General features: G+C 44.9%; 2 protein-coding genes across 4 annotated transcripts; both read left to right on the plus strand.

Moving 5' to 3' along the window:
* The first annotated feature begins 814 nt into the window (after positions 1-814).
* Positions 815-13819, plus strand: LOC6592653 (CDK5 and ABL1 enzyme substrate 1). Of its 3 annotated transcripts, none has more exons than XM_026985511.1 (9): positions 815-1053; positions 1911-3218; positions 10530-10907; positions 10974-11100; positions 11171-11319; positions 11988-12020; positions 12320-12437; positions 12506-12699; positions 12757-13819. In XM_026985511.1, the coding sequence occupies exons 2-9, from the start codon at positions 2407-2409 to the stop codon at positions 13100-13102; spliced, it is 2157 nt and encodes a 718-aa protein (XP_026841312.1). In that variant the 5' UTR covers positions 815-1053; positions 1911-2406; the 3' UTR covers positions 13103-13819. The 3 variants fall into 3 exon arrangements, with proteins under 3 accessions (XP_026841312.1, XP_026841313.1, XP_026841314.1); XM_026985512.1 differs by having other exon boundaries at positions 815-939; XM_026985513.1 differs by lacking the exon at positions 11988-12020.
* A 5536-nt stretch (positions 13820-19355) lies between these two features.
* On the plus strand, positions 19356-20022 carry LOC6592652. The gene has a single exon (XM_002017952.2). It carries the CDS (start codon positions 19412-19414, stop codon positions 19817-19819), a length of 408 nt encoding a protein of 135 aa, XP_002017988.1. The 5' UTR covers positions 19356-19411; the 3' UTR covers positions 19820-20022.
* The last annotated feature ends 6986 nt before the right edge of the window (positions 20023-27008 follow it).

A 27008-nucleotide genomic window follows, 5' to 3' on the forward strand; every position in this document is an offset into this window, starting at 1 on the left:
AGTTGCCACGTATGAGTCAGAAAATACCAAAAAAAATACCAAAATAGAAAAAGAAAGTGGGCCGTAAATAACCTGCTATTGATTCTTGCCACCATGTCGTGCTCACACTTCTTGCGAATATAGTATTTTCTAGAAATGCCTCTTTTTTTTGGGAATACCAGAGGTTTTTCACACTAGTGCTTCCATGGGGCATATATGAAACAAAAACGGCCAAGATTGTCAACACTTGAGGTGTCGCTTTTGGTAATTACATAAAAATGTAGTTAATAAGTAGCAGCTGTGTAGTTACGATGTAAGGAAATATATTTAGTGAAAATTGTTATCGACCGTGTTTGCTTAAACCTTATTTTATAAGCAAACCAGAAAAGATGAGAACTTGAAGTTAACCCATTTTATAGGAAATTGATGTGTCAATCGTTTAAAACTATGAGTTTAGGGCTGAGAGTCCTCGCTAGCTAGTAATTTTAGATTGAATTTCAGAATTGATGAATTTGACTTCCGATAATATACAGTGTAGAATTAGCCCATTGTTGACTAATGGGTATTAAAACACCCCCAACGAAAATTATGAATCTTGACAAATTGTAGCGTACTTCAGGTGAAAAATATCGTAGGGTTCAAAGTTAAGTTAAAAGAAAGATAGAATGGATGTACAAGAACAAACTAAAATCAGTATTGTTTACCGCGGTTTAACTCAAGCTGTTCGCCTATTTAAACAGAGGGTGTTTGAGTGGGCTAAGTTCAATCAGACCGTATATCTTGCCGAAAAGGTCACACTCGTTCCCCAAGTGTTGACATATTTTATTTCACTCGCTTTTCAATTTCAATAATTTACGCAACGAAGCAGCTGCTACGCTACGGTCGCGAAGTGAGACGAAGAGAAAGAGCAAGAGAGAGAAGGAGAAGAGAAAAGAGGCGCGTTGGCAAGCAAAAATCAAAGTCTGTAAAAAATTTAGTTGAAAATTCTAAAAATAGCTCAAAATGACGCGCTTGAAACATTTCTAACCATTAACAAAAGTTAATAAAATACGAAGTCTAAGGAATTTTTTAGTGGTAAATATCAATATTCATGCACATTTGTGTGTGTGTGTGCGTGTGTCATAAATATTTTCGCACTCCGAAAACCATACAGTGAAAATTACACACACACTTGTTCCCCCCTCGCATTGATTTTCCCGCTTTCCCCTGAGAGCAAAGACCCGTTCTTATGAGCGGCATTCCAATTGGTCCACACATCACATTTCCCAATTAAACCCCGCTGCGGCCGCTCTTCCACCCCCTAACGCAGCGCACTCCGCCGTCCATCAGCTGTTTTGGTCTCGAAATTTTCCATGCTCTTGTTTTGATCTGTAAGCGGAAAATTTTCCGGTCCTTTAGGGCTCGGCGTTTCCTTGTAAGTTTGAGTAAACAGAGGCCTGAAGCCGCGTGCAAGTGTTAGATGGCCTTCGGCGAGCCGGTTTCCCACCCACCCACACAATTTGACACACTGACTGCAGCAGCGACTGCAAAAGAAGCTTTCAGCTGCATGCAGCAACTAAAAAGCTTTTTTGATGGCTTCTTTATTTTAGCCACAAAATTATTTAATACAGTTTTTAAAGGGAATATCGAAGATTGGACGGAGTAGAGTTCATACTCGTCGTTAGTAGAAAATTCTGTTTAAAAAAAGGGGTTTGTTTACCATGTTTACCCATAAAATGAGATTTTATTAAGTTTTTATATGATTATTATTATTTATTATTTTTTCCCAGAAAACAGAGTTTTATTAACAATGGTACCTCCCACACATCCAAACACACTGCCAAAGCTTTGCTTTACCTAAAAAATAGCTTTGCACTCTGCCACTCTGCTTTTGGTCAAAGTGATTTATTTATTGATTCCATTTGTCTGTTATTCTCTTACTTTTCTTGCAGCCAAAGCAACGTCCCAACGCATCAGCGATAACCAATAAAAGTGCATTATAGTTTTAATAATAATTTTTAAAAAATAACTTTGTTCTTCCATAAACAACTTTTGTCCCATACACCAGTGCGAAAATTGCAATTTGTCATCATGTCGCGTACAAGTAATTTGTTTTTCAATTCGTCGGTGAATTTAGAGACTAAAAAGTGTAATTGTTGAAAAGCAACAACACAACAAAAAAACACCACGCAAAGTAAAAAAAAAAGTTAAAGTACAAGAAAACTCAGGTATCAAAAAACCCGTTTGTGAGCGAGCGAGAGAAAGAGATTGTTCCAGAAGAGTCAACAAACAGCGAGCGAGAGAGAGAGAAAGAGAGAGAGTGCAGCAGCAGTTGACAATTCCACACGAGAGGGAGACATTCCAGAAAACACCCATTCCAGCCCCCCCCAAAAAAAAAGCCCTCTAGTCGGTTACATTTTGCAAGAGAAGAAATCGGTTTACTGCCTAATGGCAACATCGCTTAATAAGACGAGACACAGGCGCAGATTGGCTGCGATCTCGTTCCTATCGAATATCTCATTAGATGGCACACACCGGGACACAAAATTTGGCGCAACATTCGGCAGCAGCATTATCTGCAACCAGAATAAGAACCCGACCGCGACCTTCAGCAACGGCCACGTCACGTCGGCGTTGGGACTGGGCGCCGGAGGCTACCATCAGCACTATCAGCAGCATCATCAGCAACGCGGTCATTCGGCCCAGCAGCAGCAGCAGCAGCCGAAGCATCAGCAGCAGAACCACCAGTATCAGCAACACCAGCAGGCGCCCCATCAGAATGGTGGCACATCCATACCCATCCTCTGCACCGCCATCGACGTTCACATCGGGGGCGTCGGGGACTATGGCATGTTGCTGGACGAGTGCACCACCGCCGCCGCTGCTGGCGGCGGCAGTGATGGTGATGGGCATTTTAGTGAAACTGAAAATATGGGTCAATACTTGATGAACGTCCTGCCCACCGACCACAGCGGAGCGACCATCTGCCCCGTTGTGCCGGTTGAAAGACGCAACATAAAGCGACCGACATCGTCGGGTCGTCAGCCCCACCAGGCTCCGGGCAGTGGCAATATGAGCATTCGGCAGCAGCAGCACCAGCATCAGCAGCAGGCGCGGGCATGTCCCGCCGGTAGCGGAGGATCTGGTGCCGAAAGCGGCAGTGATTCTGATAGCGTCAAAATACCGCTCAAGGTGTCCAATCTGGGCAGCGGCGGTGGCGTCGGCGGAGCAGGGGCAAAGCTAATGCCCCTCAGAGAACGGTAAGTGAATATCCAAAGGAAAACCCCCTCAAAACCACCTACAGAGCATCTATGTATGTATAAAGCCAAATTTCCTTATTCAGAATTAATTAAGTTTTCCAATAATTTTCATATTGCTCAAATTGGACGTATTCCACCTGTAAGGCAACCATTGATTGACAGCTGACGTCACGAAAATTTCCTATAAATTTTGCGAAAAACTTTCGTATGTTCGCATATTCAAATTTTTCTTTGTTAAGACATTTCCTTCCCTAGGAATATACACATTTATGAATCATAACGCTGGGACACTTTAAGATTCTAGTAGAGGCAGGGGGGGGGGGGGGGGGGGAGGGAGACCTTTGTTTTATTCAATCATTTACAATATGGCATAATTGGTGTTGTCATCTGTCGGGCTATTTTTGGGCACTAATGCTTTGAAAATGATTGAGATATCCGTTCAAGTTTGCACTCTCCAATTGACGCTTTATATCTAATTAGTTTACAAAAGGCTCAAATTGTTCAAATGCGGCGAATAGACACATTGACGGGTGGGGAAACAAACAAACAAACATTCATAGAAACAATGATCCCAGCAGCAGGTGAATAATTATTCAGAATTTTCAATTTCTGAAATTTGAATGTTTTTTTTTTAGAATATTTTTGTCTCATCTTCCGTTTGTGACGCATGTATTTATGTATTTGTGCGCATATAAAGTAGGTTCAAAAAGTGTCTATACAATGCAAGAAAGAAGGCTTTTCAATGGTTATCTTAAGTTGTTTCGCCTGTCCCCACTTGTAAATCCTGATTATAAGAAATAGATGACTTCTACAAAGTTGCGAAAAATCTTTGATAACCCTTATCCTATCCTAGCATCTTTTATATGCCAGATAGCCGCAAGAAACTAACAAAAAATCAAAGAAAGATGCAAAAATCAGCAGATATCCTTAGGAATGATAATTTATAGAGAGACTATAAATATACCATACGAGTATTTGGTTTGTTTCACGTTTTCGTCGCCTGATTTTGCACAATACCAGTGGCGGGGTGGCTCTCTGTTGCCTGGGGCTAAAAATAGAATGTATCTAAAGATGTGTTTGTGGCTCGTTGATTGTACGTTGGGGCCGAGGCGCCTCCATCATTGAGAGACGTGTGGCAGGTCAATTAGCGTAAATTAGACAGCGTGCCCCGCAAAATTGTCCACACAACAATTGCGCATGAGAGGCGTTCACTTAAATTTAATCTAAGGCTTTTGTTGCGCCACAATTGGCGTGCCTGTCCAGCCCCTAACAGCTTTTCGGCTTCGTCACGCACTTTAAACGGTCTGTCTGTCAACAGTTAAACGGCTCTTGTTGTAACTGGGCTTTGTCTTTGCCCGCCCATCGACACGAAGCATTTAGCTGTGAATCATCGATATTACCTGACAAAATGGCACGCAAAATAATTACGCAATAATAGGTGCAAAAAATAATGAAGGGAGAAGCGTGACAAAGCTGAATGGGGTGGGGGGGAGGGGGCAATGAAACGCTGACAAAACAGGCTTTAAACTTCCTTGAACTTCCGCTCTCGCAGGGACACGCACACTCTCTCTGGGTCCCACTCTCCCACGCACACTCTCTCTCTCTCTCTCCCTCTCCCTCTTTCATGCATCCATTCATTCATTCGCCTTCACGCACACAGTCTCTTTGCGGTCCCTTGCAAAAGCTTGAACCGGTGCATTTCTTATTCTCTCCTTGGAAAGCTTTGCCAGAGCTTTCACTTCAATGCCAACGCATGCGACAAGTTACATTGAACCCGCCGCCGCTCTCTGACTGCAGGTGCTTTTTGCTGTTGTTGTTGCTGTTGCACCCCGTTGCGCTTTGGCAAACTGACCTTGTTTCTGGCCCCACACCCCGCCCCACATGCGCCCCTAACCCCCGTCCCGCTCGGCTGACTGCTCGACATTCTGCTTCTTTTCAGTTTCTTTTCGCCGACTCACTCAACTGGTGTCGGCACACCACCCCGCGAAGAGTGGGGAGGCCTCCCTAATTGGGTTAGGCTTTTATTGTTTGTTCAAATTTCCCACAAAATATGCAGTTGGCCGCAAGCCAATTGGCTTTTCATCGACCTGTCAAAGCATTTGTTCGGCTAAATCACACAACTTGCATTGCCGCTGGGGCTAATTACAACATCGGGATCCATTAAAACAAAGAGATGTTGATCAATTTCACACAATTTCAGCCTACTTATCGTGTTGGCGATTAGATTACTTTCCAAAGATCCATCCAGATATAGTCCCTGCTGTACTTCAAAGCGATCTTAACTTCTGAGATTACTTTAGATAGTAGATAAGGCATTGACGTGATAGACAATTTGGAAATACTCTGAACGTACTCCAGGTATGATGTCAGGCGATACGAAAGTGATACGTATACGTTTTTGTTGGGGACTTGATTTTTAATTAATGTTCTTTTTAAGCTGGTTTGTACTCTAGTAATCGTTGAAGCGTGATTCATAATTCGAATTTGTTGGCCAGCAAAGAATATAAACCCTGGAATCTCTCTCTTCTAGTAACATGATAAAATTACAAATTATGCTCTTGCAACATTTTAAACAAATCGTTCCATTTCGAAGAGGAAAAAACTTCATTTCGGTTCCTGTTTATGTGAAAGAGCGGATTTTTACCCACAAATCTTCAATTACATTATTATTTCCGCTCCGAAATGTGTGCCTCAGCGAATTGCCACAATCCACAAATTCTTGCAAAACGAAAATATTGTGTTATGCGAGACTCCCTCACAGTTGTGGCCTCTCTGTGGGAACATTCTTGCCGCTAAAAGTCGCGCATGGGCAAAAGGCCAAGCACAGAAACTACGACGCAAATTGAAAATCAACAACAAACTACTTAAGTCCAGTTTTTGTTTTGAAATTAGAGCCACTTTTGGAGCGGAGTGGAGTTTGATGATGTGTTGAATGGATGAATGAAAGAGTTGCGCAGGCAAAAAGATGCCAAGAAGCAGAATTTCTAAATGCTTTGGCGAAAAACGTAAACAATTTTTTGTTTTGCCAGAGACCCGAGACCTTCGAAGGCTCGCCCCTCATTCAGAAATTGCGTCATGCCCTTAATTTGATTTAGTGCCCTGGCTCCCTGTCTCCCTGTCTCTGTCTCGGGCGGAAGGCAATTCAAGGACAGCCAGAAAGCCGGCATATCTGAAGCTTAGGCTTTGAACTTGAGAGGCCAAAAGCTTTGCGTTCCATCCTGCGGGCATCTGGCAACGCTTGCCCCTGGACCTTCGTTTCAATGGCAATGTCAATGTCAATGCCAGGGTTCGGCAAACCTGTCCAAGCCGAAGGCTCCTCCCCTTCCTATCCCCCTGCAACCCTGCGGCAAGGCGAGGCACTCCTCCGAACTGGGTAACCTTGAGGCAAGAGTTTTATGCAATCGAAGACGCAATAAGAACCGGCTCCCCCCCTCCTCCTGGCTGACGATGTTTGTTTGCGTTGTGCTTTTGGGGTACTTGTGGCACGCCGCTCTCAAGTTCTAGTCCTTGAAACAGGCAGTAGCAGCACCTCGGACTCTTGCATTCAAGGTCATAAAAATAGGGGTTGTTCTGCGGGATAATCATACATATATGTATATTGGGGGTTGATTATAAGTGTGTCAGTGGTGCAACAACTTTCAATGCACAAAGGATGCATTTGGCATTTGAAACCTGCTCTCAAAGAACCCGTTTCCATATCTGTAACACCACAGAGAGCTCCTTAGCGAACGAAAGATCAACACAGACGGTCCGTAAAGCTAAATTTTATGGATGTTAACAAAGAAATGAAATGAACGATAAGAGCGTATACTATTTGTTTGCCTATCACTCACTCACGCCCATTATCCATTCCACATGCCCCATTCCCACATCGAGCTACGTTCATGGCGCAAGCTACCCAAAACAAAGGCCCCCTTTGCAAAGCTCCCCAGTGCTTATCATTCGAAACACCCGATGGCGATGGTACAGACTGCGACCAGACCCTCTCTTTGAAATGCTTAATCGGTTCGTCTTGTTGTTTCCCTCTACCTACACCTCCACCTCAACCTCAACTCCCTCTTCCTCTTCCCCTCTCTGTCTCTTTGCATTTTAAAAGGCAAAGCAGTTCCAAGCGGTTTGGTTGGGTTCTCTTTGGTTATGCTATTTCGTTATTCACTCTTCCACTTTTTGCCAAGTTGTTTTTTTATAAAATAAGAAGAAAGGGGAAGTATGTGGCAGGAAGTTTGTGGGAGTCTCCGATAGATTCAAAACTTATCCGAAATGTACCCGAAAAACCTCTGCTAAAAACATATTCCAATTCCCGAACAATATCCATTCCATCTTCAATATTTGTATACAATGAACAACCTTCAATACTTGGGTCTCTTAAATATGTATACAAAAATGCATTTATTTGCCCTATTTTATTCCCATTGTAAACTAGAACATAAACAAACTGTTCGAGGTCTTCATAAACGATTAGCTTTCGGCTTTTTCTTTTTGCGGATCCAAAAAGCTCCCCATCGTTTTTCCACTCTACCTTTTGTGCTGATTATTTGTTTACAAGTTGGTGTTTCTCTGTTGCTATTTCTGCTTCGCCTGCCTTTCCTAACACGATTATTATTATTGTTGTTTTCCGTTTCTCTCTCTCTCTCTCTCTCGTTTGGGTTTTTGGGTTCCAGCCTTATCGAGAACTCACCTTTTTTTCGAACTGAGAGAGGGATTGATTATGGTCTCGTCTCACAGTCGAGCAATGTGCGTCATTCCCATGGAGGAATGATCATATGTACATACATTCATATGTAATTCTCTTTCGCAAGCGTATTTTTTTTTTACAGATAAAACATGTTTTCAAATAAAGTATACATTTATTTGCATACATATGTGTCTATTATTGCTCTCTCCTTCTACCGTTCTCTTGTTTGGACAAACTTGCATTCCATTTGATTATTTTTGTAGCAGAGGCACGTGATCTAGTCAAATGGGTTGGTGAGCCTTATATAAAGAGCGTACTTCCATTACCATCTGTTTGCTCGCTGATAGCCGCAAAAACCATCCAGTCAGCGATGACAATGAACAAAGCCATACCCTGTGCCTGTGCCTGAGTGCCATTTAGGGGAACAGGAAGGGGGCGACGGTGGAGATAGCGCAATTAAAACATTAATCTTTCAATTCTTGGTGCTTATATGTGAACTCAGCTCTCGAGCATGTGTTATTTGCCTTCGGTCGTCTACAGATGTGAAAAGTATATTTACGCAAGCGTTTAGTAGTATTTCGGTAAATATTTGCAAATCAGAGATAGATTAAAACCCATCGTCGGACAGTTGGGTGGGATGAAATACGAGCAAATGGGTTGAGCAAGACGGTTTTGTTTTACAGATTTCGAAAGTTTTAAGTTTTTATCTGTTTACTCGTTAACAGTATGTACATATGTAGAAGATCTTTACAGTCCCTCCGTTAACGGCAACTGTTAGGCTGTGTACAGCTCTGTTAATTCCCTGCACAGACAACAGAAAACAGTGCTGTTAATGTACAGACAACACTGTTATATCTGTTTGGGAATTAACAGAGCTGTAAACATCTTCTAGGTACCGACTGTTAGCTCTTGCCTTATGTTAACAATATGTTATTTTCAGTTGTGACTGTTAATGGGGGTGTTCTTTTGAAAAAAATATACAATGCTTTGATTTCTTATAAATAGCCGCATAATTCGTGTATACTCTATTCTAACATTGAGAATTTTCATTGAGAGTGCATGTTTTAGGTTCTGAAACACATTATTGCAGTAAGTTTTTTCTGCTCTACTTTTCCGATATCATTTTCGGGGCAATTCTTCAATTATGAATTCGTCAAACCCTATTGTTAAATATTGAAATTTTGTTTGTTTAAATGACAGGCGCCCAGCTTTGGATAGTTGGAGTTTCCGAAAAAATCCAAAAACTATCAAAAACACACACACCCATAGTCAAGGTCTGACCGTCCGTTGCATTTGTGTGCGAGACCTGCAGCTTATGCTCCGTCTCGCTCTGGCCTAATCGGGCAATGTTATCAGCTCTCTCACACGCACACGAACACGCACACGCATGTACGCACACACTCATTAGCGAGTCAATAAGTTAGACGAAAGAGAAACACAAAAGCAAACGCACAAAAATGTTTGTTGCGTTGCGGCCGACGAAGGGCCCATATTACATAAACATTTTGGAGGCTTCTTCTCCTGTCTCTGGCCTCTCCTGCCCCTTCGTCCCATGCTTCTTGTAAGCGGTAATAATCGTGTTTCGTTTGCTGGGCGCCTGTTAGAATGCTCCAACTAATTAACGGGTTATGACAGGCTTGGCGCCACCTCCATCATAATTCCACTGGGACCGGGCTGGGGTGTGGGGCGGCACAACTTGAAACTAATTAGCATCATCTAGTAGGGCTTTTTATAATCCCCAATTAGTTTACAGTTCATTTGACTCTCCCTCTCTGACTTCTCCTGTGGCGCACACGTCACAGCCCCCTCTCTGTGTGGCTCGGCTCTCTTTATTTGTCGAGCTGTAACCTCGACCTAGACCAATTATCCCAAGGTAATATGCCAGGCGCTCAGAGAGACCAGCAAGACGTTCACGTTGACTTCTGTTGGCTTGCCCTTCGACGCAGCCGGAGCCGCATAAGTGTGTGTGCGTGTGTGTGTGTATTTATTTTCCAAAAATACCCATGCTTCGGGGCCGGAGCCCCCGCGATAAGCAACTCTGATCGCCCTTAGAAAACCAAATGAATGAAAATCTCTTGAGTGCAGCAGCATAATTTTCTGTTTCCCTGTGAAAATATCGATCATTGCATGAGGGGTGTGACGAGGCCCCCTGCCTGGCCAGAGCCAGCGAGCACATATTTGTCATTGAATTTATAAATACCAGAGGAAAAAAATAAATGTATTTTTATACCAAAAACAACCACACATAAAATAACAAGAGTGGAAAAGAGGTAGCTTAAGAGCACGAAACTTTAGATACCCTTGCAGATCTTTCCTTCCTATGAAGACTACTAATTATAGATGATAAATAATAAATTTCATCTGAAACTTGCAAAAGACTTGCTTTTCGAACCATTTTTGGACGAAAACTATTTAATATGTGATGTACGAATCCCATCTTAGCGGCTCCGACCTATGTATAGTTTGCATACTCTCTGATAGAGTATACAAAACGCCTTCAAGGTCCATCCGAACTGAGTTTTTGAGTTTTATCGTGTTTCTTGTCCGCACGTTTTCCACTTGTCTTGCAATTTTGTGCGCCTGTTGCCCCTTAGATCACTTCGATTCTAACCGATCCTCGTCTTCTGTCTCCACAGCACCTTCAGCAATGGGGCAAGCGATCAGCAGAACATGCAGCCCGAGCGTCGGGCACGCTTGAACACGGCGCCTGGGATGCGGGCTGGCTCCAATTCCAGCATCGTTGTGGGCGGCGGCCTCAAGCGAACGTACATACTGAGCGGATCGAGCGTGAGCCACATCACGGATGACAGCAGCACGGAGAGCCTCGCGCCGGCGGGCACCTTTTCGGGCAGTTTCCGGAACAGCCTGAGCAAGTCGGTGCAGATCACGGACAGCCGCAGGGGCACAACGGTCCAGGGACTGGGACAGCGGGATGAGCGGATGGTGCTGGTGTCCCGCAAGATACCGTTCTTCATATTCTCAGCCCTGCCCTACTACAAGGGCAAGAATGGAAGGTGAGTAGAAGTAGGGACATGGGAGGGAATCTGGAGCTATGGAGTCTACATTTTATGCTTTTACAGAACCGAGTTCCGCAAGGAGGATCGTCGTCGGCGCAATCCTTCCACATCGCGTCCTTTGAGCTCTATCAATGATGCTCCCTTCGATCCCTTTGATTTGTTGGGCATTCAGAAGGCCGAGAGTGGTCAGGTGAGTCAATCAATAGGGATTCTCTGGAGATTTCCTTACCAACATGGCTCTCTGTTTTCTTTGTCCCCAGGATATATCCTATGGCCATCTGTTGATACCATCGCGCCAGTACGAAAAGGATCGCAAAAAGTATGGCAATGCATCGGCGAATGCCTCCATCTTCGAGAATCAAATGGAAATCACCAGCACAGCTGTGCTCAAGAATCACGGCATAGCGAGGTTCGTGCCAGGTTCCGGTCACCCCCCTCTTGCCACCACTAGGATCTACTTTAGTATTAATTATGTTGAACACATTCGTTCAATTCCATTCCGTCATACCCCATGTACCATTGCCACATCCATACATCTCAACCGTCATTGTGCATGGCCCGCCATACCGAATGATTTATTTATATCATAAACCAAAAACTCCAAATTTAAGCTAGACGGAATCCTCTCTGTCCACAAAAAGAAGAAAAAAAACAAAATATTACTCGAATTTCATTGCAATGGGATCCTACTCCGATTTTTGGCTCGTGTTTATAGGGCTTGTAGCTTGTAGCTGACCAAACCAAAGAAAATGCCAAGCCAAACCTATACATATATCTGCGTCATCATGAGTCGAATCCGAGTCTGATATAACCCAAAAATCCGCAGTATTTGTAAAATCCAAACTCCGCATGTTTCTAGACACCATATAATGTTAAATTTATGAGAAGTATTGCTAGTCTTGCAATTTGAAGAGCAGGGAAATAGTAATCCGATCCGATACGATACGATACTCAGCATATTTTGTATTTCTTTGTATTAATCGACCCACCTCGTACGCGCCTGCCAAACATTTGAATACATTTTGTGGCATTAACTTGTTGCTAATTCATTTAACGCTTTGCACTACTTCGTTTCAGCACAAAAACCATAACCAAACGTCAAGGCAAATGGTAAATTTATGAAAGCAGCTAATATGAAAAAAAATAAATAAAAATACCAGCCAATCCAGCCATGATGTCGCTATCCTAAAGACCCGAGGGCTGTGGCCCATGGCTGGTTTGGCTGCCAAAAGCTTTTAGTCCACTAACCAACTTCACACCCGCAAACCCACACACACACCCACTCTCGCACACACACATCCAACAGAAGAACAATGCTTCAACTAACCCTATTCCGCCTTCTCTCACGCTCTGCCTTAAGACACTTTTCTTGGAGAATATATATAATCTTGTTCCTGTTCCCTCCACAGGTGCTTTACGTATGAGAATAACAACAGGAACAGTGCGGCCAGTCCCACGCCCGAGAACAAGCTGGATTTGGATATGGATAGCATTGTGCTGGGTGGGGATACACCCCGTGTCCAGCCTGTAAGTTGGTTTTTTTTCCTTAGGAAGACTCCTTGGATAACATAACGCTTCCCTTTGATATCTCGCAGAATCCGCAGTACTCGGCCAACATCTTGGATGATCCAGAGCTGATTGCCGGCAAGCATCGCACTCTGTTGACCTTTACATCGTACATGACATCGGTGATCGACTATGTGCGGCCATCGGATCTGAAGAAGGAGTTGAACGATAAGTTTCGCGAGAAGTTCCCAACCATACAGCTGACCCTGAGCAAGTTGAGGAGGTATGATCCTGCGGCAACTCCCATGAATCTCTACTGATAGTTTTGCTTCTCCCACAGCATCAAGCGCGAGATGCGGAGGATCAACAAGCTAGACACACGCATCGATCTGGTGACCATTTCGCAGGCGTACGTCTACTTTGAGAAGCTCATCCTGGGCAATCTGATCAACAAGAGCAACCGCAAGCTGTGCGCCGGCGCCTGTCTGTTGCTCAGTGCCAAGATGAACGATGTCAAGGGCGACGCCCTCAAGAGCCTCATTGAGAAGACGGAGAGTGTGTTTCGGCTGAATCGCAAGGAGCTGATATCGTCAGAGTTTGCGGTGCTCGTCGCCCTGGAGTTCAGCCTGCATGTGCCCATGCATGAGGTCCTGCCTCATTACCAGCGGCTGCTCTACGAGTCCTAGAATTGGCCCCGGCGCTGCGCCGAAAACACTTTGTTGGCAGCAGCGCAGGTGGTGGCAACAGCGGCGGCCACCACCAAGCAGCATCTTCGTCGCACCGGTAGTCGCAAGTAGGCGTGGCGTTGGGAGTCATTTTTTTTAGACCAAAAACAAAAAATTGTTGGTTCAGGAGGTGATCGCTGATTGCAGTGGCGCCACTATATGTAGTGAGTGTATGTAGAGATCATGTAGGTGTCGCTCCAGAGATATGTATTTGGCATGTAGATATTTTGTAGCAAAACAGCAATTACTTGTAGAGGTTTGTAGGGTTTTTTATGGACGTAATCGTTGTTCTAGTTCTATAGTTGCTTACTTCAATCCGTACATCAATATATCAGAAAGCGCTGATTGCCATTTTCCATTTTATACAAAAAAATAGTTTGAACTTCGTTGCCGGAGGACCTGTGGTCCTCTAAATCCGGCCCTGGATGCAACGCGAACAGATATGCGGCTATCATGCTTATTATATTATATGCTATTGTAAGGCCCTAGAATAAGTTTTACTACAAAAAAAGGTTAAAAAAAAATTAATAATTATCACTTACATATGTATACCCCCTCACCTTCTTAATCCTTAGATTCGTAAGTGTTTATGTTTTTAGGAAAGTTACATATGTTTTTCTTGGGTTCTCTGTTATTGACATTTCAAAAATGAATAAACTTAACTTAACCAAAAACCAATACAATCAAGCGTTAATTTATGCAGTGATAAGCTGTGCTCTTATCAACATTTTGTTGCTGTGGTCGTTGGCTCCAGGTCTGCTTCTGCTTCTGCTACTGTTGTTGTAATGTTAATTTTATTCAAATTTCTACATCGTCGATCTCCGCCTATTGCCTTTTGCTGTTGGCCGCATGCCCAAAGCTGGCTAATCCGTTCGGACAGGGCCGAAGATCCCATTTTAACCCCCACGGCATCGCCCCGTAATGTATTGACTGGCTTGACAGTTGGCGGATGGTCCCATCAATCAGAAATCAATAAATAACATACGATCGATTATTTGTCAGCGCAACAGGCGCTCAGCAGTCGACAACAGGTGGAAGACACGAAAAAAAAGAGTTCTCTGCGATAGTCCGAAAAATACGGGCCAGCACACGTGTGCCGCCAGAGGGGAACAGTCGCGACGGTTGGTGGGGGGTGGGGGGGGGGGGGAGCAAACGTGCCATGCACACTGGCTTTTGTTGGGTTTTTCGTTGTTTGTGGTTGTTGGTGCCATCAGCTAACTCTTTTGTGATAAGCACTCATATGTGTTGTAGCTCAAAGCTCTTTAGGCAGTCAGAAAATGGGCAGAGGTCGTTACTGCACAAGGTTTTTTGAACAAGGTGAGGAACTCCCAGTGAGCGATCTGACAATAGTTACTTATTTTGCATGTTGGTTGAACAAAAGAGAGCAAGAGAAGAGTAGTGGGCTACCAAATAGGCAACTCAAAGAACGGGAATGCCGCACCTTGCAAAAATGTACTCTGCTGGTGTACAATCACGCAGGCCAACATGTGTATTTTTCTGTATATGTAATGCGTTGCAATCGCATTTGGCTTTTCTCTTATCAGAACAATTCGATGCGACCTCCAAGAGGGGAGTGCAGACTATCCGTTTGCCCTATTATTGGTTCTTCAATAATTACTTTTTAAAGAATTTATGTGTTTGATATAAGATTTCACTTTCATTTGGGGATATTCAACAGTATCAAAATGTTCCCCCACTTCAGGGACCCCGCATATACCCCGCATCTTTAAATTCCAATCTTCATTAAAACTTCGTTAGCATTGAATCAGAAATCTCATTAGTGGCCGTGGCAGAAAATCTAGGTGAACGAGATATAGTGGACGATAAAGAATATCAAACTTCCTATTCTCTCACTCTCTCTCGCCCTATCTCCTCCCATCATGATGCACGGCTTGCCGCCACATGGCCCTGCATAATGGAAACGCTCAAAACTAATTTGCGCAAAAGCAAAGCCGGAACTGAAGGCATCGTCTACCCTCCCCTTCGGCACTCCTCCGCCACACTGTTTTGGCCGTTTTCCACATTCTCTCTCCCGTCGCGCGTTCATTGGGTCAAAGAGAGTGAGTGGGAGTGCGGTCTCTTCGGTTCTGTTCGCCTGACATGCACGTCTGCGGCTGCTGCTGGTCCGCGTCCATGGGTTGGGTAGGGGCTCGGCTTGGGTGTCTGGGGGCACACACCCCCATCACCCAAGTTTATTACTCATTAGCACGCACAACTGTCCGTCCGTCCGTCCGGACTGCGGAAGGGAGAATCAGCCGCAGCCGCAGCAGCAGCATAAACTTTTGCTCAAACTTTAGCTCATTTATTAAGAACCGAACCGAACCCCATCCGCACACACGAACTCATGTACATACACACACACACACACACACAACCGTACGCAGGAACTTTTTCATTAAAATTTCGCTTTCATTTATTAGACATTTTTCTTCTCCTTCAGCACTCTCTCTCTCTCGCCCCTTTCCGCACAGCACCAAACCCGGCACTGCGCCTTATCTTTTGTGGTTTCTCTGCGTTAACAGTTGTTAGTTAGTTCTAACTCCCCCCCAACCCACGCACACACTGTGATTGGAAAGTTCTTTCTTTCATTCGGTCTTTCTTTTGCTCGCCTGCAACGGGACCATTTTCATGTAAGGCTTCCGACCGACCCCCCTCCATCATTGAGGGACGACTGGCCCAGGCAAAGCGACCGTCCGACCGTCCGACCAATATTCCATTTGCTGCTGCTGCTGCTGCTGGCGTTGCTCCCGCTGCTGCCGACGCCGACGCTGCTGCTGCTGTTGCTGCTGTCGTCGTCGTCGTCGTCGTCGTAGTTGCCTGTCGACTATCTGCGGTTTTCTGTGCGCCTGATACTATGCGCCGAGTTAATTGGTTTGCAAACAAATTAACCAACGTGGGTGTGTACGTTTCCTAATTAGCAGCTTTTGTAATTAAATATGCCCGCAGCCATACACACACACACACATTGGTTGTGGTAGCCGAAAGAGGGAAAGGTAGAGAGGGTGCGTACATATGTGTGTGGGCCCGTACAATGGTATAACGGTTCATGTGACGCACAGCGGCGTCTCTGCCGGGGTTACTTGACTTAGCTAATGAACGCAGACAATAGCATACCAAACCCCTCTCAGCGGACGCCTCAGTCCACCGAAGAGAAGGAAAAGGGAGCGGCTGTGGGCAGAGGGGAGGAGCAGTCGGGTGGCAGCTCTGACGTCCCAAATGAAAATGCATTTTAATTAGGGGTTTTGTTGGCTTTTGTTTTAAGTTCATTTTTGTTCTTGTTATTGCCGCTGCTGCTGGTGCTTTTGGTCTGATTGTGTCGGTGAGGGGGGAATGGGTTTCATTCATTAGTCGAATTGACTCAACGGGACATTGAAAAAGAAGCGAAAACGAGCGGGAACGTTGCGAGTCGCGGCAAGGTCCGCGGCTCTACTTTATACCCGGTACCCAGGCAGTATATGTACATATGTATATTTACGAGTATGTGAGCTAATGATTTAAGTAGTTTGTACAATATATTTTATATGTCAGATCTGTCTCTTTTTTCATATTCGCACACCAAAAACCGCCGTTTCATCTCGAGTCCCTCCGCCAGGAGCGAACCCTGCAGGAGGAAGACTGTGTGTGAGAGAGAGGGAGAAAATGAGTAAGCGCGTGAAATTTTATTTTTTGCTTCCATTTATAAGAACTGATCCAGATTCGCCAATCTGCTAGATATAGTTATTCTCTACGTATCTTCAAAATGGTGAATTGTAGGCCCAAAAATGGGCGTGGCAAAATTTTTAGAGAACATTTTAGGAGTCTGGATACAAAATTTGATTGCTCTATGCTGGCGTCAAACAAGACGGACGGATGGACATGGCTATATCGACTCGGCTACTGATGACTATTAAGATTATATATACTTTATGGGGTCGAAAACCCTTCCTTCTGGGTGATGCACACATCCACTTTCATCCCAAATCGAATTTTCCCCCATACTCCTCCAGTAATGGGTATAAAAAGTTTGGTCAACCAGCGAGTGCACCCAGCCAGACTCTCAGTTGGAGGGGGATACACTACGATAAGCTCTCTCTGTCTCTTTCTCTTAAATGGGCTGTAGTACGAGTACTATCGCACCCACAAGTTCTGCTTTTTGCCAGTCATTATAAACGTTGTTGTAGTTGCTTTATTCGATGCGGACTCGAGCAGACAACAGGCAGTGGCAGCTCGGCAGCCCGGCAGCCCCGCAGCAAAAAAGGGTCCAATTAAAAAACCACGACAATTAACGGGGAGCCAAGTGAGTTAACTTGGCATAAGTGGAATTTTAATTGGCAACACGAGAGAGAGATGGCCGGGAGCCGAGTGACTTGCCGAGTGCCGATAAGTGCAACGCCGTAGAGATTGAGTCTGTGGGGTGGGTGGGGGAGGCGCGTTGCAGAGACGACCCACCGACAGAGCTGGTGGGCGGGGGAGGGGGCGCTCCCCAGAGTCCGGGAACGGGGCGGCGGTGGACTCCCGGTAGTTAAGTAAATGAGCATTTTGTTTCACTAATGAACACTAATGAATGCCAGCCAGGGAGACAGCACTTGGATTAAGGCACGGACTCCGCGCTCTCTCTCTCTCTTCCTATGTTTGTGTGTGTGTGTGTGTGTGTTGGGCCTTTTGTTGGTTTGGGGTTTTGTGTTGTTAATTAATAAACACGAAAGCCCAGAGAGACCCCGTACCTTCCATTGTGGATGTGACTGGGTGTGTGTGTGTGTGTGTTTGTACCCAGTTTTGAAGGGGTTAAAATAAGCAATTAGTTGGATTTTCGACTAGGCGCACAGAAACGAGCAGACGTTGAAACTGGCAACTGGCAACAGGCGGAGGCAAGGCCAGGCCCGGCCCGGCCCGGCCCGGCCCGGCCTGGGCCGACAGGCTGGCAATTCTGCCAGGCCAACAAAACCGAAATGAGAAAGTTTCAAACTGTTGGCCTCCTCATCGTCGTTGTCGTCGTTGTTGCTTCTTCTAACGAGGCAGCGGCGCAGGAGCTTACCCAACGGTGGCATGGGGCATGCGGCATGGGGCAAGGGCACAGCAGAGAACCGAGTATAGGGAACAGCGCAAGAGAAGACTCCCGACGAGGGAGTCCAGCCAGCAGGTAATCCAGCCACGCATCGCCCCGCCTCGCCTACGACAAGGGCGACGGGGAGGTGCCTCCGATACCACCTCACCACGGTGGGAAAAAGTTTCTGCTGGTTGTCTGTGCGGCCGGGGCTTGATTAGTGCCGCGATGAGTCGAGCAATTAGCATGGACACGAACCAGAAATGATGAATGGGGCAGCCAGCAGTGGCCTGTCGCAGTCTGCGGTTGAGTAAGGTCAGGGATGTGGTATGTGAGATTTTGTGTGTCTGATTAGGTTAGGTTGGTCCTTACGTCTGATTTAGCTGGAATTCCATTACGTTATGATTAAGGAGGGACGAAGCTCCCATTGGTCAGGACTGGAGAGCTCTGTCTTTCGATCAACCTGAAACCCACACAAACCTCAAACTTACTCCAACCCATGAATCGCCCTACAAGGTGCTCTCCCAAACACACTGCACTTAAGTAGGAACTTCCTTCTAGGGCCGCAATCTACTTTCGTAATCAGAAACCCATAGAGTCTTAACTATTCGTACGAGTATTTCTATGTACAACCGATCAACAGAAAAATAGATTGGAGCGCTTCCAAAAATAACTGCACAACAAACAACAAACCGAATGCGGTAATGGGGAAACATTCTAATTGAGATCGAGAACATACATATGCGAATGAATCACGCTAATCTAGCGACAATCAATTTACGGGTGGGTATATGCATATTTATGTAAGACGCCTATGACAGCTTGGTCGCAATAACTTTCCGGCGAGGGTCGGGTGCCATTGAGCTGTTAGACAAGATGACTTTATATGGCAAAGCGCCAAGCGACGCGCCATTGTCTGCCACCGATCCGAGTGCGAACTTGTGGAGGAGGCGACCTGGCTGGAGACTGACGGTGCAAACCCGTTCGAAAAACAGACGGAAGAAACCGCTCACCGGCGACTTGCCCCTGACGTCAGCGATTCAAATAAGCCAACTATATACTCGTACACAATGTGGGGGCCGGGGTCTGGCTGATCTCTGACTGAAAACAATCATTTACATGACGAGTTTTGCGCTCAAACAAGGTGAAATCATATTTTAGAATACAACCAGCACAGAGGTAGCTCAATCGTGTATTGGAACGCGCAGTGAACACATCGAAAACCGGAAAACAGAGATCGAACAGAGATGTCTCTACGCAGGAAAGAGGACTACATACCCATCAAGTGCGAGGGCTGGGACGGCAAGTTCGTCTATCAGGACGGAGCCGTCAACAATGTGTCCAAGGTCCGACGCCACAACCAGAATGTGACCAACACCAACAACTTCTACGGCTGCAACACGGAACCCATTGTCCTGCCCACCGCCTGGGATGGAACTTTCGTGAAGAGCGGCGAGACGCGTATCAAGCCCGAGCGCAATCGCTCCGACGATCAGGACTACTACGATTATAACTCGGATCCGACAGTGCTGCCGACGACATGGAGCGGCGAATTTGTCACCGATCCGAACGATGTGCGCATCAAGCCGGAGAGGAACTTTTCCGATGCCCGGGATTATGCCGAGGCGAGTCGCTTCAAGCTGGTCCAGCATTGAGAGAGGAAGAGATCCCGATTCCGATTCCGGTCCCGATCCCCGTTCTATTTCGTGAGCAAACAAACTAACTCTGCAATCAGTATACGTATTCCCCATTTGTTTGGTTCGGTTTTGCATTGTACTCTAACATAAGCGTTCGTTGTATTTTATATTTATACATAGATATTTATTCGTACTCCTAATAAACAAAGCAAAAACTGAAATCATTGCTAGAAAGTTCCGTTGTGCAATCACCTTCAGAGTGGTCTGCTGTGTAGGTGTAGGCGTTCCCAGATATTCAAGTGGCCTTTTATGGCGATTTATTGTGATCGTGTTTGCAAATTTCCTTCATAATTATAGCATTTGTTGAATGCCTTCTTGGGGTAATCAATATGAGGAGAGATTATTGGTCTGATCGGACATTCAATGAATCATTTAACCTGCAATCTGTTGGATTGTAGAATGTAAATCCCTCAAGCAAATCCCAGAGATCAACAAAAGGCACTTCGTGTGACAGCTAGACTGTCTTTCCATGTATTGTTTTTCCGAATCTTCTTATTAGATAATTGCAATATTTCCCCACTCAAGTGTCGCCCATAAAGTAACCTTGTTAAGAGCTTTTCGTTTAGGAAATAAAATAATTTTCTCTCTTGAGTAAACCGATACCGGCTGACTTATCTAAAGTCAAGTTTGCTCGACGTGCAGCAGCTCATTAAAGTGCGTCGTCCCGGCTGAATGGAATACATCTCAGAAGAATATTATATAAATTTAACTAATTTACTTACCGCTACGTTGCAGGTCCAGGAAATAAATTAATGACTGCGGTTGGACCAAACTCGTAAACTCTTGTAGGTGGTCCCAACATACGCCGAATAAATCATTCACAAGGTTGCTGTCCACCTCGTCCACTCGGATTAAACCAAAATTGAGATACATTATTATTATTAATAGTATTAATAGTTTTAGTATAATAATAAGTAAGTACTGTTCGGGCCAGCCGCCGAAGAATAGATCTTCTGCGCTCTCTGGGGCTCTCTGCCGCCGCCACTTCAACAATCCCTTTTGATCTGCCACCGTTCTTGTGTGTGCCACTCACTGCTTAGTTGAATCAAGGAAAAGGGACCTTTCAATATTACCGTCATTGAAGAATAAAACGCAATCTGTTTGTAGCCTCAAGCTAGACGATCTACCAGGAGCTCATCAACGATCTGTAGATCATTTGAGAACCAACACAAAATGTCAGAACCGATTCCAGGTACCCGCACAGACTAACTCAGGAATGTTAATCCACTCAAAAGGCACCGCATTCCATCTCATACCATACTCAAAGATCCAATTCCCAGAATATGGTATCGCATCAGATCTGGGATCACATTGTGTGTCTGTTTTCCTAAGAACATGTTCTATTCATGCATTCCATTATCTCCGGGTAAATGCCTGAGCACAGATCAAAGATCGGCACAGGCCACGCATTGAAAACCGATCCTTTTGTGTGGATGGTTCTTGGGTCGGTGCCAGCTTGACACGGGCTGACCGTGTGAAATATTCCAACTGTTATGGCAGCACCCCAATATTGTCAACAGGCCTGCAGCAAAAGCAGTAGGCAATGCCGGAAAAACGGTGGAAAACCAGCACGAGCAGGTAGTCAACACATGTCGTTCCACGAGCAGATGCGTGAGAAATCTTTGATATGGGAAAACGATCCTTTTCTTTGTGGGATCATCATCGAGAGATGATGGTTTCTTGTAGTCGTTTTTTATCGTGTGAAAATGTTGAAATCTTTGTCAAATTTGTTGAAATAACGACCAGGAGATCAGAAATGCTCGGAGGAGGAGATCAGCATGAGCCAGTGAGATTGGAGAATAAGGATCCTGACCCAGAAGAATATGTCCTTGCTCAAGACGCGAGACGAGAGTGCAGCTGCGAGAAAGTGCTCAAAAGTCTTTGGAACGTGTGCAATTGTCCACCTCGGTAGAACCGCAGAACAGGTGATCAGCGGTTTCAGTAGCTGAAACCGAAAAGAATTGTAGAATTCTACCTGTTTGTAGGCTTAGAAAATGCAGCAGGCCGTAGCCATTGAATTCGATCTTCCACATAAAAAACGAAGTCATAAAAGTGATTCTTGGGTATTCGTAAAAAATGTGGACAAAGAATGTCGTTTGCAGCCGGAGCAGGTGTGGGAAAAATCTCCATCTGCCTGTTGATCCTAAGCCACTCCGCAGCGTGTGAATTTTCCAGATCGCTTGTGGAAATTGAAAACTTTTCTACCAGGCCAACAGCACGAAGAGCAGCACAAGCCATAGAATTTTCCAAAAAGATCGTTCTACCTGCAGACCGTGCCTGGGAAACGGCAGCTGGAACCGAGCACACGATACAGCGATTACCATTTTCCGGCAACCTGTTGCTTTTGAAAAGAGATCCCCTCCCCTTTCCCATAGATGCATTTTCCAAAAAACGGTTCCTTAAAAAATCCAAAAAGAATTGGGAATTTCAGCAGGAGCAGCTGCGTGGGAAAATTCCCTCTGTCCGTAGATTCTACCCAAGGATCGTGTGAATTTTCCAGCATTATCGGGGAGATGAAAAACTTACATACCAGGCCAGCAGGAAGCAGAGTATATGTCGACAAAGATTTTTCCGAAAATGGTTCTACCTGCTGTCGGGCCTGGGAAAATGCAGCTGGAACGAAGTGCACGATGGAGGGATTTTAATTTTCCGGCAACCTGTTGCATGGGAAAAGGATCCTCCTCTTTTTTTCAAGAATTCGTTTTAAAAAACGATCCATTAAAAAACATTGGAGAAATGCCGAGCTGGCTGTGGGAAAATTTTGCTCTGCTTGCTGATCCTCTGGAAAATCGTCCTGATCGTGTGAATTTTCCAGCCTAATCGTTTAAATGGAGAATTTTTCACCAGGAAATCAGAAATAACAGTAGCAAACCGAATGCATTTTCCTAAAAGGTCACTAACTGTACTCGAAGCCTGGGAAAATGCAGCTGGAAAAGAGCACACGATTTTCCGACAACCTGTGGCTTAAAAAAAGGAACCTCCTCCTTTTTCATAATGGTATGCGTTCCTTGTAAATCTGTTATTTAAAGAAAATTAAGAAGGATGCGCCGCTGTGGCCAAATATCTCTAAAATGACTCTACCTGCTGGAAGGGTCTGAAAAATGCAGCCTGAAAGAAGCACGGGACAATACGAATAATAAATGGCTTGGGAAAGGGATCGTCCCTTTATTTAAGTGAAAACCGATCCAACAGCTCAAAACTGCAACCGAAGAAATAGTTCCTTCGAGTCGTGTGAAATTTTCCATCGCTTTGCAGATTCGGAAAACTCAAGGAATAGGCGAACAGGGATTTACATAGGATAAGTTTTCCCAATATTCTCTACCTGTTGATAGCCTGGGAAAATGCTCTATAGACCATGATCCTTGCTCCCAATTTTCATGGGAAACCGATCGTCACAAAAGCTACGTGGGAAATTATCTTAAATCCAAGCAGTTCACAGATCACAAGCGTGTGAAAAATCAGTCAACTCTTTCATGGATGAGTGAAAATGCCATCAGGAAAACAGAAAATATAGTAAGTGTGTGCTTGGCATGCTGCACCCAACACAGATTCTACCTGGGAGACCAAGAATAAGAGATCAACAGGCATTCGGCGTTGCCTGGGAAAATCTTTGAAGCGCACGTTCTACTAATTTTCAAATGTCATGGATTAAATCACGTGGGAAACTATCTCAAGTGGTTGTAAAATTCGACAATTAGCTAATGGGCAAACATAAATATAAATAAGGCTCTCTTACCAGAAATCCTGCTTGTTACGAGGATCTCCACCGGAAGCAGGTTCATTTCCTCCGGAAACGGCGATCCCTAGCAGGAAATTGATTTTGTTGCCACTCGAAATTGCATTTCCTCAAACAGGAAATTGATTTCTAATCTTACATTTCCAATTTCCTGTACAGCTTCCGTTCCTTTTTCTAACAAATAAATATTGATATTTGACCGATGTTTTTTGGGCGTTTTTTAATGTGATTTCCTGGAAGGACGCGCCCAGGCAGGCGTGAGAATGTTTCGGCTTAATTAGGCTGCTTCTACTAGGGAAACAGAAACCTCAAAGCAGTGATTCCTTGCATTCCTTTTTACAGGATAAACGCCACGTGATATATGAAACCTTACCAAAATCTTTGACTTTTATATGGGTTCGTTCCATGGAGTTTTTTCTTTATTCTTAAGATGATCTTGCCTGGTGCTAAAAGATGCCGTGAGAACATTGTCGAATAGTGGAATACAAAATTAGTTTTGGGTATCAGGCCTGCAGAGCAGTAGAGAAAGCGAATGATATTTTGCAGGATGCTTTAAGGATTCTGATATGCAAATTCGATCAAACAAGCATCCTATCGATTAAAATTTCTAACAGGCACACAGTTTTGCCAGCAAGCAATCACATACAATTTCGTCTTACCTTTTCAAGGTTTCCCCACCTTTCTTCCTACCTGTGGAGGAAAGGCAAGGTAAGAGGTTGCCAAAATAAAAAAAAAAAAAAAACAAAAAAACTACCACCAAACTATTGAGTTACAGGCACATCGTGCCATGAGACGTTTCCAACCCTGAGGTTATTAGTTATCCAAACAAAAACTGTCTTGAGCGTTACCAGGACAACAGCAATCCTAGAGGGAGCCAAGATATTACGAGCACTCCTTACTCTGAGGGATGTTTCTGAGATGAAATGCAAAAGGAACACATGGAAGTCTCCAAGTCGTGAAATGTCTTGGGTTCTATTAGGCGAACAGCGAGACGTGGCAGCGTTTGGCATGCCAACATCTTCAGGTCGTTTGTGTGCCCAAGAGGGTTGAAAGTGTCAGTGTTTTTAAGCGGCTTACAGAAAAGCCAAGGCAAGATCTTGCGGTGATCTCTTTCAGATCACTGGGCCATCATCATCATTAGTGTGGTGGGCGTTCCAGGCCGGGGAATCCTTACACAGCAGGTAAAATTCCTTCCCTCAAGCGTGAGAATTTCAATCAAATTCTGTTGATCTTTCAGCAGGCGAACAGAAGAGACGACAGCATGCATCCCTCCCCACCCTCCTCTCGCTTTACGCACAGAGCGTGTGAAACGGAGACCCACAAGAAAAAAACGAACAAACAAACCGAAAAAAAGAGACGAAAAAGTTGCACGAGGATCGCGTGGGAATAAATACTGGCCAAGAATGTAACGTATAATAAGGGATCTCTCTATTCCCCCTCCCTCACTCACTCTCCTTCTCCATCGTTGCCTCTCGCTTGCTCGCACCTAAATGATATGCACAGGCTTAAATTAGTTGTTAATTGTCTGCTGTCCCTCTCCCGTTTTGGCATGTGCTCGCGTGAGAACTTTCCAGCCGTCGACTGGAAAACGGAACAGGCGAACAGCAACGGCAGCGAGTGGATTCCAGTTCTTCGGCTTCGCTGGAGTGTTTTTTTCTCTCTCTCCTCCTCCTTTTCTCTTTCTTGCCTTCATGCTTTGCCGTTGCTTTTGTTGTTGCTCTTAACGAGATCCTCGGCTGCCTGCCGACTGATCGTTACGTTAAACGGATGTGGACTGCATCTGTGTGTCTCTGTGTGAGCATGTGTTTGAGGGTTTTATTTGCTGCTGAGGGTTTCGTGGTGGGAAATTCTTGGCCCAAAGCCGTTACAAGGCGAAATTCAGCTACAAAAAATGCACGTTGAATTGATCGTGAGAACTTTTCATGTTGACCCAAAGATGAACATCAGGCAAACAGAACTTGAATAAACGTTGTCTGTCGTTGTTGTATTGCAATGCATTGAAACTCTGGAAGGTCATGCATATTTGGAGGTACTATCCATATATCTATCTATCTATCTATGGTGAATGCATAAACTTCAAACAATCTTAGTTCTTTAAAGGAAATATGATTTTTATAGCAGTAAAAGTGGTGCCCGCTCTTCGTACCTCCTGCCATAGAACACAACCACCAGACCAAAGATGCCACAAAAACCAGCAATCATCTTCCCCTTTCCCTTTCCACACTGATTCAAATTTGACTTCAACCACCGCCACCAATAAGAACTGAACGAAAACCAAAGTGACTTCATTTCCAAAAAAACATCTTTTCACCCTACTCCAAGCCCTGCCGGCCTGTTCAGCCTCAAGACATTTACAAGCATCAAATTACACAAGAGCGACCTAAAGAAAGTGCGGCACGTGCCACACAAGCAACCCCAAGAACTGTTCAGAAATAGTTCCCGACTCCGTTGCTGCGTACTTGCTGCGGCTGCCTGCGACCCTGTCACTTTGACAGCCAATTAGCGATCATCAGCAAAGATTATCAACTGGAAAATTATGGGGTCTCAAATTACAATGTGCTCGAGAGACACGCCCACCGACGACCGACACTCTCTGACAGCCTGTTGCATGGATCGGCAGCGAACTGTGCCCCAAAGTGGAAGATGACAGGGCAATGGTACTGACAGTAGAAACACGATCATCGAGGGGATCGTTGTGGGTATGTACATATGTCGAACAACTTAATGAACCCTGATGTTTGTCACGATAATTTCATGTTTTTGAATAGGCTCGCAGCAAAGACAGGCCGCGAACAGACAGGCTGAGAAACCACCACCAAAGTCCGGATCCAGATCCAGACGCAGCCCAAGACCAAGAGGGTCTTAATGGACTCAGACACGCATCGAATTACAATTATGATTGAGCTCAAGAACCATTGAAGCGGCGAGAAGTGGCGACCACTCCTTGTGGCCTCTGAGGCCCTAGTCCAATTTCACGCCGTATTAAAATGAACAGGAAATGGTTACAAATTGTTATGCAAATTGCCCGTTTCCCAGCACAAAAAGAGTTTAAAAAGTATAGCAAACGAACAGGAGAGCAGGACGAAACAGGCAGGACCTAAGAAAACTTCTGGAATGTTAAGGAAGCAAGGACCCCTTCGTGTTCATTCTGCTGGCCTGTTCAAAATCAATTAGCAAAGCAAACAAACAACTCATCCATCAAACGCTGCCTGGGTCGCCTGTCGAGTGGCTTTTGTTCGCCAGCCCGACTTCCAGGAATACACAAATCCCTGGGGCACCGCCTGCGGTTTAAAGTGCAATCAAGCCGAACCACTCGATTAGGAGAACAGCACACGCAGCAGATGAGGCGAGTTATTCAGCCGAGATTGCGGCATGGAACTAGGGTCCTCATCTACCTGACTGGGAAAATAT

Source organism: Drosophila persimilis, unplaced genomic scaffold, assembly GCF_003286085.1.
Source record: "Drosophila persimilis strain 14011-0111.01,24,50 unplaced genomic scaffold, DperRS2 tig00000002-arrow-pilon, whole genome shotgun sequence".
NCBI lineage: Eukaryota > Metazoa > Arthropoda > Insecta > Diptera > Drosophilidae > Drosophila > Drosophila persimilis.

Excerpts from the sequence above, each read along its gene's own strand:
- LOC6592653 (XM_026985511.1), top strand. The coding sequence starts at position 2,407 with ATGGCAACATCGCTTAATAAGACGAGACACAGGCGCAGATTGGCTGCG. Across the intron at positions 11,101-11,170 it reads AGAAGGCCGAGAGTGGTCAG|GATATATCCTATGGCCATCT; the intron begins GTGAGTCAATCA and ends CTTTGTCCCCAG. Across the intron at positions 12,700-12,756 it reads ACCCTGAGCAAGTTGAGGAG|CATCAAGCGCGAGATGCGGA; the intron begins GTATGATCCTGC and ends CTTCTCCCACAG.
- LOC6592652 (XM_002017952.2), top strand. The coding sequence starts at position 19,412 with ATGTCTCTACGCAGGAAAGAGGACTACATACCCATCAAGTGCGAGGGC.